The sequence below is a fragment of the Myotis daubentonii genome, chromosome 5 (assembly GCF_963259705.1).
Source record: "Myotis daubentonii chromosome 5, mMyoDau2.1, whole genome shotgun sequence".
Classification (NCBI taxonomy): Eukaryota; Metazoa; Chordata; class Mammalia; order Chiroptera; family Vespertilionidae; genus Myotis; species Myotis daubentonii.
Genome location: NC_081844.1, coordinates 62,870,561 through 62,888,670, shown reverse-complemented (window position 1 = coordinate 62,888,670; position 18,110 = coordinate 62,870,561). Strand labels below are relative to the sequence as shown.

The 18,110-nt window shown below is 37.6% G+C and overlaps 1 protein-coding gene across 3 annotated transcripts in view; it reads left to right on the top strand.

Annotated features, from left to right (window-relative positions):
* NAA15 (N-alpha-acetyltransferase 15, NatA auxiliary subunit) overlaps positions 1-17,504 on the top strand; it is a 75,946-nt gene extending 58,442 nt beyond the window's left edge. For 2 of the 3 annotated variants that reach the window (XM_059697990.1, XM_059697992.1), the window contains 5 exons: positions 5,143-5,251; positions 8,163-8,261; positions 12,572-12,718; positions 14,650-14,747; positions 16,075-17,504. In XM_059697990.1, the coding sequence (XP_059553973.1) occupies positions 5,143-5,251; positions 8,163-8,261; positions 12,572-12,718; positions 14,650-14,747; positions 16,075-16,275 (654 nt within the window). In that variant the 3' untranslated portion in view covers positions 16,276-17,504. The remainder of the gene's footprint in view (positions 1-5,142; positions 5,252-8,162; positions 8,262-12,571; positions 12,719-14,649; positions 14,748-16,074) is intronic. The other variant, XM_059697991.1, reaches the window with a different exon arrangement.
* The last annotated feature ends 606 nt before the right edge of the window (positions 17,505-18,110 follow it).

Genomic DNA, 18,110 nt, shown 5'->3' with positions numbered 1-18,110 from the left:
GCATGCTTTTATATCTAGGCAACTTTTAAAAAAATTTTTTTATTGATTTTTTTTTTTTTTTAAGAAGAAGGGAGAGGGAGAGAGAGAGAGAAACATTGATGAGAGAGAAACATCAATTGGCTGCCTCTTGTAAGCCCCTTACCTTGGTAACAAGCCTGCAACCTGGGCTGTGCCGTGACTGGGAATCAGCGGGTGACCTCTTTGTTCATGGGTCAACACGCAACCTCTGAGCCACACTGGCAAGGTTTTATATAAGGAATCACTTGTTAAAAAGTGAGTTTTATATGTGTATCTTTAACCCATGTTGTTAGTTTACAGTATTTCTTCATCGGACTTTGCTATTTATTTATTTATTATTTTTAATATATTTTTATTGATTTCAGAGAGGAAGGGAGAGGGAGAGAGATAGAAACATCAATGATGAGAATCATTGATCGGCTGCCTCCTGCATGCCCTCTAATGGGGACTGAGCCTGAAATCTGGGCATGTGTCCTTGACCAGAATCGAACCTGGGACCTTTCAGTCCGCAGGCCCATGCTCTATCCATTGAGCCAAATCAGCCGGGGCTGGACTTTGTTATTTAACCCTTTGCGGTCGTTTGTCTACTCTCAGCCACCAAAGCTTTTTTACCGTTCTGGTTGTATGTCTGCTCTCAGCCACCACAGCAAGGAACCGTACGAATCTTAACTCTATTCATTCATGTATCAGTTCATAATTTCTCTGAAAGCTCTTAAGTGTCTAAGTGCCCTTGTCCCGAACCAAAACATTGCCCCGACAAATGGGAGATAGTGAAACTCAATATAAACAAACGCAGTCGTTCCACACACGCCATGAAAAACACCGAGGCGAGTCAGTCGCCTTTTGAGAGTGAAGAAATTGACAAGCTTCGGAGATACTTCACAGAATTTCAAATAAAGCTTTACAAGTTATGTTTAACTATAATTAGGCATTCTCGCTTGTTAAGATATTTCAAAATAATACTCCAAAATGGCAAAAAGAAAGTTACCGAAAGAAGTGTACTGCGAATCTGAAAGTAACGATGAAGAGTTTTATTTTGGCACCTTGAATACTGACTCTGACGTAGAAAGTGATAACGTTTGTAGTGATTCTACTAGTAGTGACATAGTTCCAAAAAAGAATTAATAAATCTTGTTTATCCTTCATAATCTTGCATGTTATGTATCACTGCTCTTTCAATGGAAATTAATTCTGACCAGTACGACACCCATGTCCAAATTTAATATGACCGCAAAGGGTTAAATCTAATATCTTAGCTGAAACCAAGACAAGCTATTCATTGTCACATGAGCCATTTTGATTAATAACATACCTATGCAGTTTCTCTTGTGGCCCTTAACATCCTCCTACTCCATGTAAAAGTAATTGCATAATTTCTTATATTAAAGCAATATAGTAATGAGGACATTGCCCTAGGGTTCAGTTTTAGCCTTACTAGTAAGTAAAAATTCAAAAATCGTTGGATGCTTTAAAACTAAGGAAAATTATAATACCAAACAAATAGAGTTAGAAAATATTTTTAGAAGTATACCAGAGAAGATGGACAGTAATATAGCATTATTGCTATTTAAGTACTATATAGAAATCTAGCTTGGATTTCATAAATATATATTGACACCTTTTCACGAATAATTGTATATATTCTAGGGAAAAAAAGATGTCACTTTTTTATTGTTTGGGGGAATTTACTTGAAGGGTATACATGGAAGTAAGTAAACAAAGAAAATTTTAGGCCTTTTAGGCTTTTGCCGGCTTTGCTTAGTGGTTAGAGCATTGACCTGCTCACTAGAGGGTCGCAGGTTCGATTCCGGCCAAGGGCTGGTACCTGCGTTTCAGGTCTGATCCCTGCCCCTGGTTGGGGTGTGTGTGGGAGGCAACCAACTAATGGATGTGTCTCGCTCACAAAGATGTTTCTCTCTCTCTTCCTCCCTTCCTCCCTCCACCTCTCCACCCACCCCTTCTTTCCACTCTCTCGAAATTAATGGAAACAATATCCTCACTCTCCCAGTGAGGATTTAAAAAAAAGAAAAGAAAGAAAATTGACCTTTTAGGCCTCATGGAGAGCTGCAAAGTTATTCAGGGATAATATCAGCTTCAGGGGCTTTCCACTTTTATCCTCAGCTTTATTACCACTACTTTACTACCATAACTGACTGCCTGCCACCATTATTCTTTCTACTTGCTTTCTCTCTACGCCATGACTTTCCTTAATGACTTTTTTCTTTGTAACTCTTCACATCTTGCATTATAGGTCTTAAAAGAGAAGATCTATTTGGATTGAGTACCCCCGCAAAGCAGAATTCTGTACCAGGCCTTATAGACTATAGGGTTTGCCTTGTGTCAAGCCTGTTATGGCTGGTTTGGGCCAGATGTCAAGTTGTGATCTAATCTTGTAGAGTCTCAGAACAAAATAATGCCTACAGAAAGTGCTTCATTTGGAAGAAGCCTGGTGGAAGGGACCCAGTTTCATAGACCGTTCTTCAGTATATACTATTCTTACCTATTAGGCACATAACACTCTTCCTAGAATAACTGCTTCCAAGATGCCCCCCATCTAATATCAACCACATTTATCCATATCCTCAATGTGGTTGCAGTGCCAAATTACATCAAGCTGTCAAAACCAGAGCTGGCATTGTAGGCCACTTTAAAAGCACCTGCCATATCCGGGCCTATGATCTCTATTTGCTTTTTTGTGATCCTATATTTCAGCATTCTTACCTGTGATAAATGGTAAGTTTAGTGTCTCCAGTTGAGGATGTTATATAACAGCGGTTCTCAACCTGTGGGTCGCAACCCCTTTGGCGGTCGAACGACCCTTTCACAGGGATCGCCTAAGACCACCCTGCATATCAGATATTTACATTGCAATTCATAACAGTAGCAACATTACAGTTAAGAAGTAACAATGAAAATAATTCTATGGCTGGGTCACAACATGAGGAACTGTATTTAAAGGGCCAGAAGGTTGAGAACCACTGATATATAACATAAAAGCATTACTAAGTTAGTAATTCCTTTTAAGGAGAAAAGGAAAATAGGAAGAGGTTTAGTTAGTGAGTTTCATACTCAGTTAATGGAATATAAAATCTAAAGTCTTGGTGGACACTGTGTTTCTTGTTTCTCCAAAATGTCACTGGGTGTAGTAGTTGGCATTTATGAGTTCTCTCATGCACCGCCCCTCCCATGTTTCTCCTTGCCTTCAGCCAGCATTCATCTCAGCTGGATTTTTCTTCCCTATTGTGCACACACACGCATTCCTTATCAGGGGTAATGAGTCCTTAGTATTCTGTCTGTATAGAGTTTAATAGTTTTTAAACTTTTTGTTGTTATGCTGAGAATGTAGGGAGATATACTCCTGCACAATGTATTTTAACACAGATTAGATTTCAGGTTAGTTTGTAAATTAATATGATCAAAACTGCCCTTGCAAATAAATGTCTTATTTTGACCATCAAAATACAGTTACATTCTACATTTGTTTAAGTAAATTCAAATCTTCATGACTGAATGTGAATTTTCTTTGAGGCAAAAAAGAGTATGAATAATGCTGGCAGTTCTATCCATTATTCCACTCAGTAAACATAGGGACCCCAACTGAGTCTGAGGGGATTTTGGTTAGTATAATTCTTATATTTATTCAACTTCCCTATATTCCTTGCCCCCCCCTCTCCCCCCACACACACTTTTTTTTAATCCTCACCTGAGGATATGTTTTTCATTGATTCTAGAGAGAGAGAGAGAAAGAGAAACATAATGTGAGGGAGAAACATTGATCGGTTGCCTCCCATATGTACCCTGGTATGGTCCCTGAACAGGTCACAGGATGATGTTCTAACCAACAGCCACACTGGCCAGGGATGTTTCTGTGTTTCAGTAGCAGCCATATCTAAGTGATCCTCATTTCAGTCATGAAAAGCTTGATGTAAACCTGTGGCAATTTCAGTTTCCAGTTCTTTTCCTTTCCTTGGTAGATGTTTCTTCACTGTATACCACAAATTCCAACTCAGTAGAACTTAGAATCATGGGAATAAGAAGTAAAATATTTACAAATGTGTGAGAAAGGTATACTTATGAGGGCCTCTATTTCCTCCTTTATTTCTTAGTATCTGTAGCTGTTAGAGTGGTAGTACCATGTATTGATTTCTGGTTTAGAGCATGTATCCTTCAAAATAATGCCAGCTGCTTTACATGCTGGTACAAGGCAACTCCCATCGATAACACTTCATTGCTTAACTTTATTTTTAAATGCTGTGAAATAATTTCCTTGGCCAGTTTGTGTACAATTGGCAGGTGCATGTTGGGTGGATAGGGCGAATCCATATTCCAATGAGGATAAATTGTCACCGCTTCTATGATGAGAGAGGGCAAATATAGAACACAGATGTTCAGTGCTCTTCTGATGTATATGATATTGCTCTACACTCTTACCCCAGTTTACAGAGAATAGTCTTGTCTTACTATTCAGTTTAAGAGTATAACACTAGCACAGATATATAGTAAACATTATACCTGTCCAGTAATGATTACAAGTATGTAATTCATATGACATTTATATAATTTCTAAAAGGTGGTAGAAACAGAATTCTATAAATATAAATCTTTTTCAGATACCATCTCACCATTAATATGGTATTTGAACAATATGGATTTCTGTAGAATTTGTAGTGGAACAAAGCAAGACAGAATGGATAGTATACTATTTTTTTAATAGCTTGATTATACTCACTTTGTTTGAGTTAAAAAACAATATTCACTCATTCTGTAATGATCTCTACAGTGTTTTTCATACCCCTTTATCCTATTTCACATCTCCCTTCTTTTTCCCCTTAATGGTTATCTTCCCTGTTTCTCTTACTGTCTTTCTTTCCCTGGTTCTATTGTATTTTCTTCCTTACTTGTTGGATAGTTTCTATCCAGAGGTAATATAATCTCTATGGTTAAAATCCACTGTAGAGTTCAAAATTTCCCTTCTTCAGATTATGGGAATTTTAATATGACAGCTATTCTTGGGTGAGCTTTTTTTTTTTTTTTTTTTTTTTTTAAGTGTTTTTAATAAAGTAACATCACCCCCCACCCCTCCAATCTTGTTTCCATTTGTATAATCTCTTTTATCTTTGTTAGGTTGAAACTCCATTGGAAGAAGCTATTAAATTTTTAACACCGTTGAAGAACTTGGTGAAGAACAAGATAGAAACTCATCTTTTTGCCTTTGAGATTTACTTTAGGAAAGGTAGGCAATTAGGATATAGTGGCCCTGATAACATTGATCACTGTATTTCTTAGATATAGTCTCCCAACTCCAATAGCCTCACCACTGTTTGCAAATGCCAGTTCAACTTGCCTGCTATGCACGAAATGTGGGGAGGTACAAGGATATGATTATCTCTTCTAGGACATTAAAATCACAATAGATGTAAATGCCTAACTAGGATTAGGGTCAGATATAATAGCTCCTATGTGCGTCTGTGGATAAAATTAGTTAATACATGTAGAACTTAGAATGGTGTCTGGTACACAGTAAGCATTAATAAATGTTAGCTATTGTTAAAAATAGAAGATGTGATGCTTTAGGTGTATCTTGAAGGGTTGCTCCTATTTCTGAAAGAAAAGATGTGTAGAAGGGAAGAGGCTTTGTTAAGAAAACACAAGTGTGTGTAAATATGGTAATGTTGAGGTTGGCTATATTGCCTGAGCCAGTAAAATATAAATGAGAGGTCTTGGTTGCCAAGTTTAGAATCCTTATACTATATACTAGAGGCCTGTTCCACAAAATTTTCGAGAGGGCCTAAGCCAGCAGGTGGACATCCCTCTCACAGTCCGGGACCCCTTGCTCCTTACCGCCCACCTGCTCACTCCTTCTTAATGGTCGGCTTGCTGCTCCTTAGCATTGCCGTGGAGGTGGGAGAGTCTCCCACCACCCCCGCTGCCCTCACCAGCTGTGAGCCCGGCTTCTGGCTGAGAAATAATTTCCTTGGCCAGTTTCTAACTGGCCTGATCAATGTTTCTAACTCTCTATCCCTCTTCCTTCCTCACCAGCTGTGAGCCCTCTGGGAGCACACTGATCACCAGGGGGCAGCTCTTGTGTTGAGTGTCTTCCCCCTAGTGGTCCATGCACATCATAGCAACTGGTTGTTCCGCCATAATGGTTGCTTAGGTTTTTATTATATAGAAGATAATAGATACTAAGAAGATTTTATGGTGTTGAATTGGAGTAATCCCAGTGGTTTATTGAAAAAGGAAATTTTATCATTAAGGTGATGTGTTTTGAAGGGAGACAAACTGGTTAGTAAGATCCAGTAGAAGGTTGTTTCCAAACAGTGTAACTGTCCTAAAAAAGACTGAATAAAATGACACCTCTATAGAGTATCCATTAAAAATCATGTTTACCAAAAGTAATTTGTAATGTTAGGGAAAGGTTGCCATATATAATTGTTTGAAAATAGGACATAAAACTAACTATAGCTTCATTTTCATTTTAATAAGATACTTACAGGGGTATGTACAATTGAAAAGTGGCCAAGCAGAAATTGATAAAAGATAACAGAGATTATCTCTAGGTGGAATTTGAATGACTAAAATATTTTCTACTATATTTTCTATTTTCCACAATGATTATGTTATAATTTGGAAACTAAGTTTAATAAATAGTACAGTAATTTTAAACTTTTAACAGTTACTGCAACTCCCTTTAAACCAGTACTTTTAAATCAGTCCCAAAGCATAAAATGCAACAGCTGTTGTTCTTAGAGTGGGGAAGGGCAATCTAAATTCCATTCACTTGGCTTCTTGGCTATGCTCTAGTAACCTCTGAAGGGCTCTCAGCATTGACAGTCCACTGCAGGAGAGTGAAATGGGCCATGACAAAGGGCATGACAGTGCTTTTAGCTTTCTGAGTGTTGAGGGTAAGGGAAAAGAAAATGTCAGAGAAGCCTGAGGTTTTGAATTTTGATATTTGGAGAATGGTGCCAAATTAGGGAAGTCATAACAAAGGTATTCATAGATGATAGAAGTTCAGGGAGTATTCTGCTGCAGATTTCCATTCAACAGGTTGAAGCACTGCTGAAGCCTGGGAACATGGGGGTAGAGGGTGAGTGGGGAACAGCATAGATAGAGATTAGAACATCACTGAAAACTCTACTTTTCAGGGGGAAGAAGAGCCAGGGATTGACAGGAGAGAACAGTCAGGTAGGAAGGAAACCATTACACATGTGAGGAAACACAAGAAAGGAGATGGTTTTAAGCATATAAACACTGATTTTTTAAAAATATATTTTATTGATTTTTTACAGAGAGGAAGGAAGGAGGGATAGAGAGTTAGAAACATCGATCAGGATCAGCTGCCTCCTGCACACCCCCTACTAGGGATGTGCCCGCAACCCAGGTACATGCCCTTGACCGGAATCGAACCCGGGACCCTCCAGTCCGCAGGCCGATGCTCTATCCACTGAGCCAAACCGGTTTAGGCTAAACAATGATTTTTTTTTTTTTAAACAATGATTTTTTAAATATATATTTTTATTTAGTTCAGAGAGGAAGGGAGAGGGAGAGAGATAGAAGCAATCAATGATGAGAGAGAATTATCAATTGGCTGCCTCCTGCATGCACCCTATTGGGGATTAAGCCTGTAACTGGGGCATGTGCCCTTGACTGGAATTGAACCTGGGACCCTTCAGTCTACAGGCTGACTTTCTATCCACTGAACCAAACCAACCAGGGCTCAATGATGTTTTTACGTAGTGAGGAAAATCCCTTTATTTTGATTAAAGGGTGTTAGGAAATGAAATGGCTTCAGGTTTGTTTCCGTTGATTTGAATCATATTATATAAGCTTCTTAGTAAATTGTTCTGATATTGAAGAATCTCGTTGAAATGGACTTGTTTATATGGCATTAGTTCAAATATTGTTGCATGCTATCTAAATTTTTTGTACTTCATAAAACCTTTTTTCTTAAAGAATGTTGTATGGAAAATAGTAGCTAACATTGCTAATCTGAGGAATTCATTGGCTTCAGTCATATGTTTAGTAGGTTAGATGTGATTGACTGTAAATTAGTTTTTCTATTTGTAAGGTCTTAGTTCTCCAAAAGAGCGCATCTTATTTTATCAAATGATAAAAATATATCTCACTTTTTCTTTTTATAGAAAAGTTTCTTTTGATGCTACAATCAGTAAAGAGGGCATTTGCTATTGATTCTAGTCATCCCTGGCTTCATGAGTGTATGATTCGACTCTTTAGTACTGGTATGTTTTTGTTTTCCATTTCTGAAATATTTGTGACTGTATAAGTGATCTGTACAAGTTTACCATCATAAACAATCATTTTAGAACCACTGCATATTAAATTAGCTGAGGCCAAAGCAGGGTTCTTGTCTTTGTGTTGAAGGTCTTTATTTCTTAATGCTAAAAAATGTTACCTAATTTTGACAGAATTGTTCAGTTCAGGTATTTGCGAATTACCTTTTTTCTGTTTGTAAAAGGTTACATGTAAATTGAAGTTTTGAATCATATGTTATTATATAAGCTTCTTAGTAAATTGTCCTGAAATTTAAGAATCTCTTTGAAATGGACTGGTTATCTCCTTATGTACCTGTCTTTAGCACAGTTAAGTCATATCATTTTTGTTATTAAATGTATATAGGTTAAAAAGAACTTTAAAACAATCGTACTTTTCAAATATTTTGATAAGATTCCATACATTAATTTTAGTGTGAAGTAAAACTATAGAATTTTAGAGAATGAAAGGTGGAATTTTATGCTAATTATTTCATTTTATATTTGAGAAATTTGTGACCATTAAAGATTAAATTACTTATTCAAGGTAACAGATAACCAGTAATGAGGCAGGGATGAGAGCCCAAGTCTTCATATTGTTCTATCTACTACAGAGCTTTAAATGTAGATACAGCACTCCTGTAGTCAAGTAGTGCTGTTTTGGTTTTTAAGTTATTAGAGAAGGAGAAATGGAATTTTTACTAGAACAACCTGCAGAATTTAGAAATACTATTAGTTATCTCATTGCTTAAATACTCAGGCTCATATAAATCCATTCATTATATAAAATAATGAGATTAAACCAGGCATTTTAATCATCGTTTTGAAAATTGCTAAATTGTCCCAATTAAGAACATTGTTTTGTCTTCAAAGGAAAAAGTAAAGCCTTATTTAAATTACTAGAGGCCCGGCGCACGGATGCTTGCACCAGTGGGATCCCTTGTCCTGGCCTGTGCCCTCTCGCAGTCTGGGACCCCGCAAGGGATGTCAGATGCCGGTTTTGGCCCAGGCCTCTAGTATGCATATAAGATCATTGGTTAATCCCTTCCTGCCCTCCCCCCTCTCCTCTTCCCTCTGAGATTCATCAGTCTGTTCAGTGTGTGTGTGTGTGTATGTGTGTGTGTGTGTGTGTGTTGAGCATCTGCCCCCTGGTTGTCAGTGCGCGTCATAGCTACCAGTCGAATGTTCGAGTGGTTGTTCGGTCACTTAGGCTTTTATTTATATATATATATATAATAGACATTTATGCTTGTCAAAGAAATGATTCCTGTTATAGAAATGGAATCATAGAAATGTTTTTCCTTAATCTTTTTAAATTCAGAAAGTAGTAAATAATATACCACATTATACAAAATAGAAGAAGGAATTGCTGTTTTTAGAGAAAATAAAGAACTTTATTTTTGGTCTTTTTTTTTGTGTTAAAAAACTTTGAAATCATGAATCAGAAAGTTAAGGCTAGAGATAACCGATCCATTCTTGGTTAGGATGGAATGCACTTAAACTATTTTCAAAAGTAACATACATGCTTTGTTTGTTTTTTTGTTAGTCCTACCCGAGGATAATTTTTCCCATTGATTTTTGGAGAGATTGGAGTGGGTGAGAGAAACATCGATGTGAGAGACACATTGACTAGTTGCCTCCTGCACTGCCCCAACCAGAGTGGGAGATGGAGCCTATAACCCTGATACTGGGCCTATGGCCAGGAATCAAACCGAAGACCCTTCGGTGGATGGGCCAATGCTCCAACCACTGAGCAACACTCTCCAGGGTCACACTTTTGTTTTTACATAATCTATTCTTTCCTGAAAGGCAGTAAAATTATACATAAGTGCCATGGAATTAGAGACATTCCTTTAAATATGAATTAAAAGTGGTATTTCTAAATGTTTTTGCTTTTAAGGAGTGTGTGGATTGTGACCATTTTCTTGGAACAGTTATTTCAGAAAATTAAAATGTATGTTAGCTATTCTCATTTCTCCAAGTGTTCAGCTGACATTGAGATTTACAAAGAGATCCTTTTTTTGACTAAATTTTAATACGGAAAGCAGTGATAATTTGTATTGATAAAGATTCACTATCTTCAAAAAGCCTTCAAGAAGTTGGGTAGACTGCTTAATAGCATTGATAAGAACAGGTGTGTACTTAAACAGAGACACAAAATTGGGGCAACTTTGTTATAACCCTTTAAATCAAGTTGAATATACAGCCAGAATGGCAGTAAAGCTAAATTCTTTAACAAGTAGCTCCTATATTTAAACCACCCAGTTCTTTAGAATGATAGAAGAAATGCTGTTTAACCAACAAAGGGCAATATCAATAAATTATTCAGTTACTAATTATGTGTAGAATATTTTACTTAAATATTTACTAACCGATAGTTCAGTTTATTTTAAACTTAGGGTAGTGGCCCATTTTTGAGACAATGAAAGCAATGTAGGGTTCATTACCAGCATTTAAAAACCTACAATAAAAAATAAAGTAGAAAATATCAGCCTGTGTTGCACAAAGTAAGTGATTAGTATTCTGTGAAACTTTAGCTTCACATAATTTGTGTATATAGGATACATATTCATTAGAGTACAAATATTTGGTTATAGGCAAAGTTTGAAAGCCACCACCATAGTTCTTAACCAAAGAAAAATCTATTTATATTTTTTATCTATGACAAAAATAATAACTACAATTTATTGAATAGTATATAATTAGCTCTTTTAAATTTAGCCTTTCCTTCCTGTGATCATTCTAGGTTGGGTATCACTTCAATTTTATAGACTAACAGGTTCAGAGCCCTGGCCAGCGTGGCTCAGCATTTAGAATGTTGGTTCGAGGACTGGAGGGTCACAAGCTCGATCCTACCGGTGTTGCAGGTGTGATACCCAGCCCTGTTCAGGGTGCATGCAGGAGGCAAACAATGGATGTCTTGTTCTCTCTATTCCTCTTAACCCCCTCCCTTCCACTCTTTTAAAAATCAATGGAAAAAATATCCTCTGGTGAGGATTAACAAAACAAAACAGAAATAGGTTCAGAGAGGTTATGATTTGTCCAAACCGAGGTCCATACCCAGGTCTGTCTGGCTCAAAGATCCAGATTGTCTTTCTATACGAAAATAGTACAGATGTACCTCGTTTTATTGTGCTTTGCTTTATTAGCCTTTGCAAATACTCGGTTGGGTTTTTGTGTTTGTTTTTTAGAGGGGATGGGGTAGGGAGGGAGGGAGAGAGAAACATCAGTGATGAGAGAAAATCATTGATTGGCTGCCTCCTGCACACCCCACACTAGGGATCGAGCCCGCAACCCAGGCATATGCACTGACCAGGAATCAAACCATGACCTCCTAGTTCATAGGTCAACTCTCAACCACTGAGCCACACCTGGCTAGGCAGTATATACTGCATTTTATTAAAAGTTGAGCAACTTCTATCAGTACCATTTTTGCAACAGGCTCAGATGATGGTTAGCATTTTTAGCAATATAATATTTTTTAAATTAAGAAGTACTTTTTTTTAGACACAATGCTTTTGCACACTTAATAACTATAGTATAATATAAACATAACTTGTAATGTACTAGGAAACCAAAAAATTTGTGTGACTTGCTTTATTGTGATATTCACTTTATTGCAATGGTCTGGAACCAAACTTGAGATATTGCTGAGGTATGCCTGCAAGGAAACAAAGCATAACTGGGATGCAGTCCAGAGAGGTGTGGGGGTCAGCTTTTCTTTCTCCAAATCCCAAGACCTGGGAATGTGATGGCTGCATGTATTCATTACAGGAAAATACTTTGGTGGTCCTTTGAAATTTATTCTGTAGTAATAGCTTGGTTCACATAGCCCTTGAAAATATAGGTTAATGAAGTCAACCATGTTTTCTTACAACACCAATAAGTTTGTTATGCCTTACTCGGTTGTAATATAAGATGGAGATGGTGAGGAAAATTCTGTTGGTTTCACCACTGCTATTTGCTGTGACATTATTTACCAGTAGGTGCTGTCAAGCCTCTGCTTTGCAGATTCCCTGTAAAGTTAATGGGGGCAGCATGTAGGAGTTTTTAAGGCTGTGGAACTGCATCTTTTATCATCTATTTTGCTTTCTGTTCTTTTCTGGGAATGAATTATCTGTCAATGAAATGTTTTTGAGTGATGACACATAAATTTGAAATTCTTTAAATTTATATAGGTAAGCTCTTTAAATGTTGAATTGCCTTTCGATTTGTTTTAATTCCTACAAACTTTATCAGACTTTCGACTTGCTAATAGAATTTGTTTTTAATTTGTTCAGCAGTGTGTGACAGTAAAGATTTACCTGATGCAGTTAGAACAGTATTAAAACAAGAAATGAATCGTCTTTTTGGAGCAACGAATCCAAAGAATTTTAATGAAACTTTTCTGAAAAGGAATTCTGATTCATTGCCACACAGATTATCAGGTAATCACTTTATTTTATCCTAATCATGGCCGCCTAAGACAACTTCATTTTTTATTTTAATGGCTCAATGACGTTACACATTTTTCACGGGGAAGAGGCAATGTGTATATGTCACATTTTAATCCATGAAAACAGGCAGCTTATATACGCTTCCCATACAATTTTATATTTCCTAGATAAAATTATGACTATGAATCAAGGTTAGTAGTTTCTCCTGGCTCATTATAGGCATTATAGAAAAGCAAGTATAACTGAATTTAGCTATAAATTACATACAATGAAGGAGAGACTTTCTTCTTCTTTCTCCCATCAGGGTATTCTTAAAATTCACTTGGATGTGACTATCATCCCCCATTTCTTATGTGTTTGTAAGATAGCAAGCTTGACAGTGCTAAACACCTGAAACCATCCCACAGGCAAGGGTCATCTGGCAAGGGTCTGTGCTAGCAAGCTAAATTCTGGACAAGATGGGATCATGTGGCTGGCGATTTAGTAGGGTGCTTTAAAAATACCTGGTTCAGTGGATAGAGCATCAGCCCATGGACCAAAGGGTTCCGAGTTCCATTCTGGTCAAGGTCAGGTACCTTGGTTGCAGGCTCCTCCCTGGCCCAGGCCCTGGTCAGGGCTTGTGCAGGAGGCCTCCAATTGATTAGTTTCTCTCACATTGATGTTTCTTTTTTCCACTCTCCCTAAAAATCAATGGAAAAATATCCTTGGGTGAGTATTAACAAAAATAAAAATCTGGCTAAGAAACCCAGCAGTTTTGTATGCCTTTGTGGAATTCTCAATTCAGATTTTTGGCTCATATCGTCAAGGTTAGGTATTCCCTTAAACCCCCAAATTATGCTCATTTTTGAAAGAAAACTATCCAGGGCCTTGCCCCACGAAGACAAATATTATTAGAACTAGAGGCCTGGTGCACAAAAATTTGTGCACTGGGGGGTAGGTCCCTCAGCCCGGCCTGTGCCTCTCACAGTCTGGGACCCCTCGGGGGATGTCTACCTGCTGGCTTAGGCCCGCTCCCCTGGGGGCGGAGCAGGCCTAAGCTGGCAGTCAGACATCCCTCTGGCAGCCCGGGAGCCCTCGGGGGATGTCCACTTGCCAGCGGGGAGCAGGCCTAAGCTGCAGCCAGACATCCTTAGCGTTGCTGAGGAGGCGGGAGAGGCTCCCGCCACCACCACTGTGCTGGTAACCGTCAGCCTGGCTTGTGGCTGAGCAGAGCTCCCCCTGTGGGAACACACTGACCACCAGGGGGCAGCTCCTGCATTGAGCGTCTGCCCCTTGGTGGTCAGTGTGTGTCATACTGACCAGTCATTCCCAGGCATTCTGCTGTTAGGGTCAATTTGCATATTACCCTTTTATTATATAGGCTATTTGCATTTCTTCATAGTCACTCTTACCTTAAACATTCTTTTTTTAAAATTTTTATTGTTGCCCTAACCGGTTTGGCTCAGTGGATAGAGCGTCGGCCTGTGGACTCAAGGGTCCCAGGTTCGATTCCGGTCAAGGGCATGTACCTTGGTTGCAGGCACATCCCCAATAGGGGGTATGCAGGAGGCAGCTGATAGATGTTTCTCTCTCATCAATGTTTCTAACTCTCTATCCCTCAACCTTCCTCTCTGTAAAAAATCAATAAAATATATTTTAAAAAAAATTTTATTGTTGACTATTACAGATGTCCCTATTTCCCCCTCCCTTTGCCTCCCTCCATCCTGCCCCTGCCCCTCCTAGGCCTTCACCTTCTAGTTAGGCTATTTCTGGTCTATCCTCTCAGAATTAAAAAATAAATGACACTGTTTCAAATGGCTATTCTTATTTTTCTCATAAAGTGCCACACTTTGTGCACATATGCCTATATTTGAATGCATGGAGGATAAGATGCTGATTTTTATCTTGAAATAAAACAAATTTTTGTTTTTCTTCTCATTTAGCTGCCAAAATGGTACATTATTTAGATCCTTCTAGTCAGAAGCGAGCTATAGAGTTGGCAACAACACTTGATGAATCCCTCACTAACAGAAACCTCCAGGTAAAGAGTTTTTTATAACTTGTCTGTACGGGTACCTCACTACTTTTTGTTCCTCTTTTTATCAAGAGAACAGTTGTCACAAATAATATTTTTGTTATTTATGCATTCAAACTATTACGAATCCATGTCAGAAAGTTACCTAATCTTAAATTTATTTATATTGTGTGTTTGTGCACACATGCATAGTTGAGTACTTGGCATTTAATAACTAGTTTCAACACCTGTTACAGTTTTTTTTTTTTTTTTAGAAAAATGTTTTAGTAAAAGCATATATACATTTCAGGGTTAATTTTGGATTTCAATTCGTATCTCACATTTCTTAATAAGCAGTGGTCTCAATAAAGATTCTGACATGTTTAAAATGTATTTACCACGGGTTGAATTTATATACTCATTTTATAGCTTGTAATATAACATGAGATTAAGGAGAGTGAAAGAATACGGGTATGCTGAAAAATACAGATTGTAGTTTAAACTAAAAGCAAAGGACAGCTACTTTGTATAATGAGCAGCCATATTTTTAAGAAAGCACTTGCTGAAAGAGTTAAATATTTTCCTTTAATAGCAAATGAAGGAATGTCTTTAAGGGGAAAATTACACTTCTTGGTTGCTAATTAATGCAGCATTTAGATCAGAGCATTTCTAGACTGGCAAGGTTTATAGGATATATATCTGGAAACTACATAGTGTTTTCCAAGTGGGAAGATGAAAGAAAACATGAGAACTGCAAGTCAACACAAATCATTTAGAAATAGAAGCAGCAGATGTACTTTGGGGTTTGGAAGAATTGTCAGTTTTCATGAACACATTTTGTTTTTGCATATATGCCCTTTGTGTTTGAGATGCTCTTTCCTGCTTAGTTATTAGACACATCTTAAGGTTCTCTTTAGTTTGAATACAAGGTTGAAAAGCAGTGTTCGATTTTGCCAACTGGTTCTTAGCCTCCAAAAAAATTAAAAGGCTTAAGTGCATTAATTGATCTTGGCATGTGAATTTTGACATATACAGGGCCAAATGAAGCCGAGTCAAAGTCGTTGCTTAGACTTCAGCACTTGCTGAAAGTGACCGTCTCTTTAAATGTAGCACTCTATATACCTTGCTTGCCCAACCTTAGTCCTGGCCTTGCTTAAACATTCATCCTTTATATAAACCCTGCAAGTCTGAAGAAACTAATTCTAAAGGAATATATGTGGGAGGAAATGCTCTTATTTATCTTAAATATGTACATTGGCCTCTTATTTAGAAGTCTGTTGATAACAAAATGTCAGATTCACAGTAAAAACTTTTCTTTGGATAAGTTATAACATGACCTTTTTTCTTTCTTTAGACCTGTATGGAGGTATTAGAAGCCTTGTGTGACGGTAGCCTAGGAGACTGTAAAGAAGCTGCTGAAGTTTATAGAGCAAATTGTCATAAGCTTTTCCCTTATGCTTTGGCTTTTATGCCTCCTGGATATGAAGAGGATATGAAGATCACAGTTAATGGAGATAGTTCTGCAGAAACTGAAGAACTGGCCAATGAAATTTGAACATCATTAAACAAGCAAATGGAATGACTTTGGACCATATCTAGTATATAATATTTTTGTCACGCACCTGCTGCATTGCTCTGACTTAAACAGAATGAGAAGAGTAAATGTTCTTGCCTTCAAATAGTGTTTTAAGTTTTTTATCCTGCTGAGAAAGTATATATAAAATACCTAACATATTACAGGATATAGGTTCAGTTTCTTAAAAAATTAAAAGCTGCTAAAATTGAGGGGTTAAAAAAAAGAGACCTATCTTCTTCCTACCTACCTACCCATGTTTTTAAACTAATTTATATAAAATCTGGAGGCTGTTACAGCTAACAAAGCAGGTGTGTGGCAGAAATATTACTTTAAATTTGTCTTGTGAGATTTTACTATATCTCAGACAGCATAAATGCTGTTTTAGCACTGGATTCTTTCACTGAGCACAAAGAGTTGTTGGGGCTTTAGCATCTGACTGGTTTTGTTATGGGGTTGATTCTGGCCATAGGAAGTATGCAAATGTGAATCACTATTTACAGAGAAACCTACAACAGATGCTTGATGTTGTAGAAGCTGGGACATAGAGATACCAAGCAGAATTCTAAGAAACCTAGAGGGTGTTCAATACGCGTGTGTTTCCAAAATTCACTGTACATGATCAGTTTGGCGTTCTTGTACCACAGTTTTTTTAACTGAAGATACCAGTTGGAACAATCAATTTTAACTAAAACTTGAAGAACTAAAATAACAATGCAAACCTTTCAGCATTGTTTTGGCCAAACTTGTTAAAACTGTAATGCAAGAACCAAATGCACTGTGATAATGGCACCAACTAATTAGCAAGCATGAATTTTTTCACACAGAGTGAAAAAAGGAAATCTACCATGGCTTGAAGTAAAAGAGCAGAACTCCTGACTACCATTCTATGACTGATCAAGAGACTAATAGTTAAAAAACCTCAGCAGGCCTTGTTCACGATATGCAGAAAAAAAGTGCTGCAGTTTAGATACCTCTGGAATTTTTCCACAGTGTCACAGGTTTGTAATACTTGAAGCCCTACATTTCTAAGAATATATTTCTTGCTCAGTTGTTTCAGGCAAGCCCAAGACTTTGTAATTTTTAAAGGGCCCAAGATTTTTTTTTTCAATAACAGACCAGCTTCTTTTTCCTGCAGTTACAGATGTAATTTCCTTTTTGTTGTCAAAATGAGGTACCAAATATGATGCAATAAATTGTTTTGAAAAACAGTTGTGTGAATATTTCAACTAATCTGTGTTGGGCTTCTGTGAAAATATACAGGTGGAAACAGAGGTTGTAAGCCAGAGGCGCTGTAGTATGCTGGAAGGCTAGTGCAGATGGGGGCTCTGCAGAATGGTCTAGTGCTGGTGTCAGGGAGTTCCGCAGTGCAGGTGCAGGGGGTGCAGGGCCACTCCAGCAGACTTCACTCAGGGCTGGGATGGCCGCAGGTACTATGAATGTAATTTGTAATTAATAATTTGAAAGGAAAACAACTATTATTTTGATTAAGGAAGTGAGCCTTAATATGTTAAATCTATACACTGAGAACCAGACTCTGGCTCAAGGTTCTCACTGTATTTGCAAGATCTGAACAAATAAGATTAAGTGAATCAGTTGTATGTATAATTGGCCTTTTTTCGGTACCGTCATGGGAAGTATATTCTAAAGGGAATTTTTAGGAGACCCTATCTTTCCACTGATTGGACAGTTGTGCTAAACTCAACCTTTCATAGTACATTCCTGCATTCCACATCCCAGTCTAAAAATTCAGTGATGTAAAGAAAAGTACAAACTGAACTCGAGTGCTTTGTTATGTTTTATTAACTGGCCTTGTC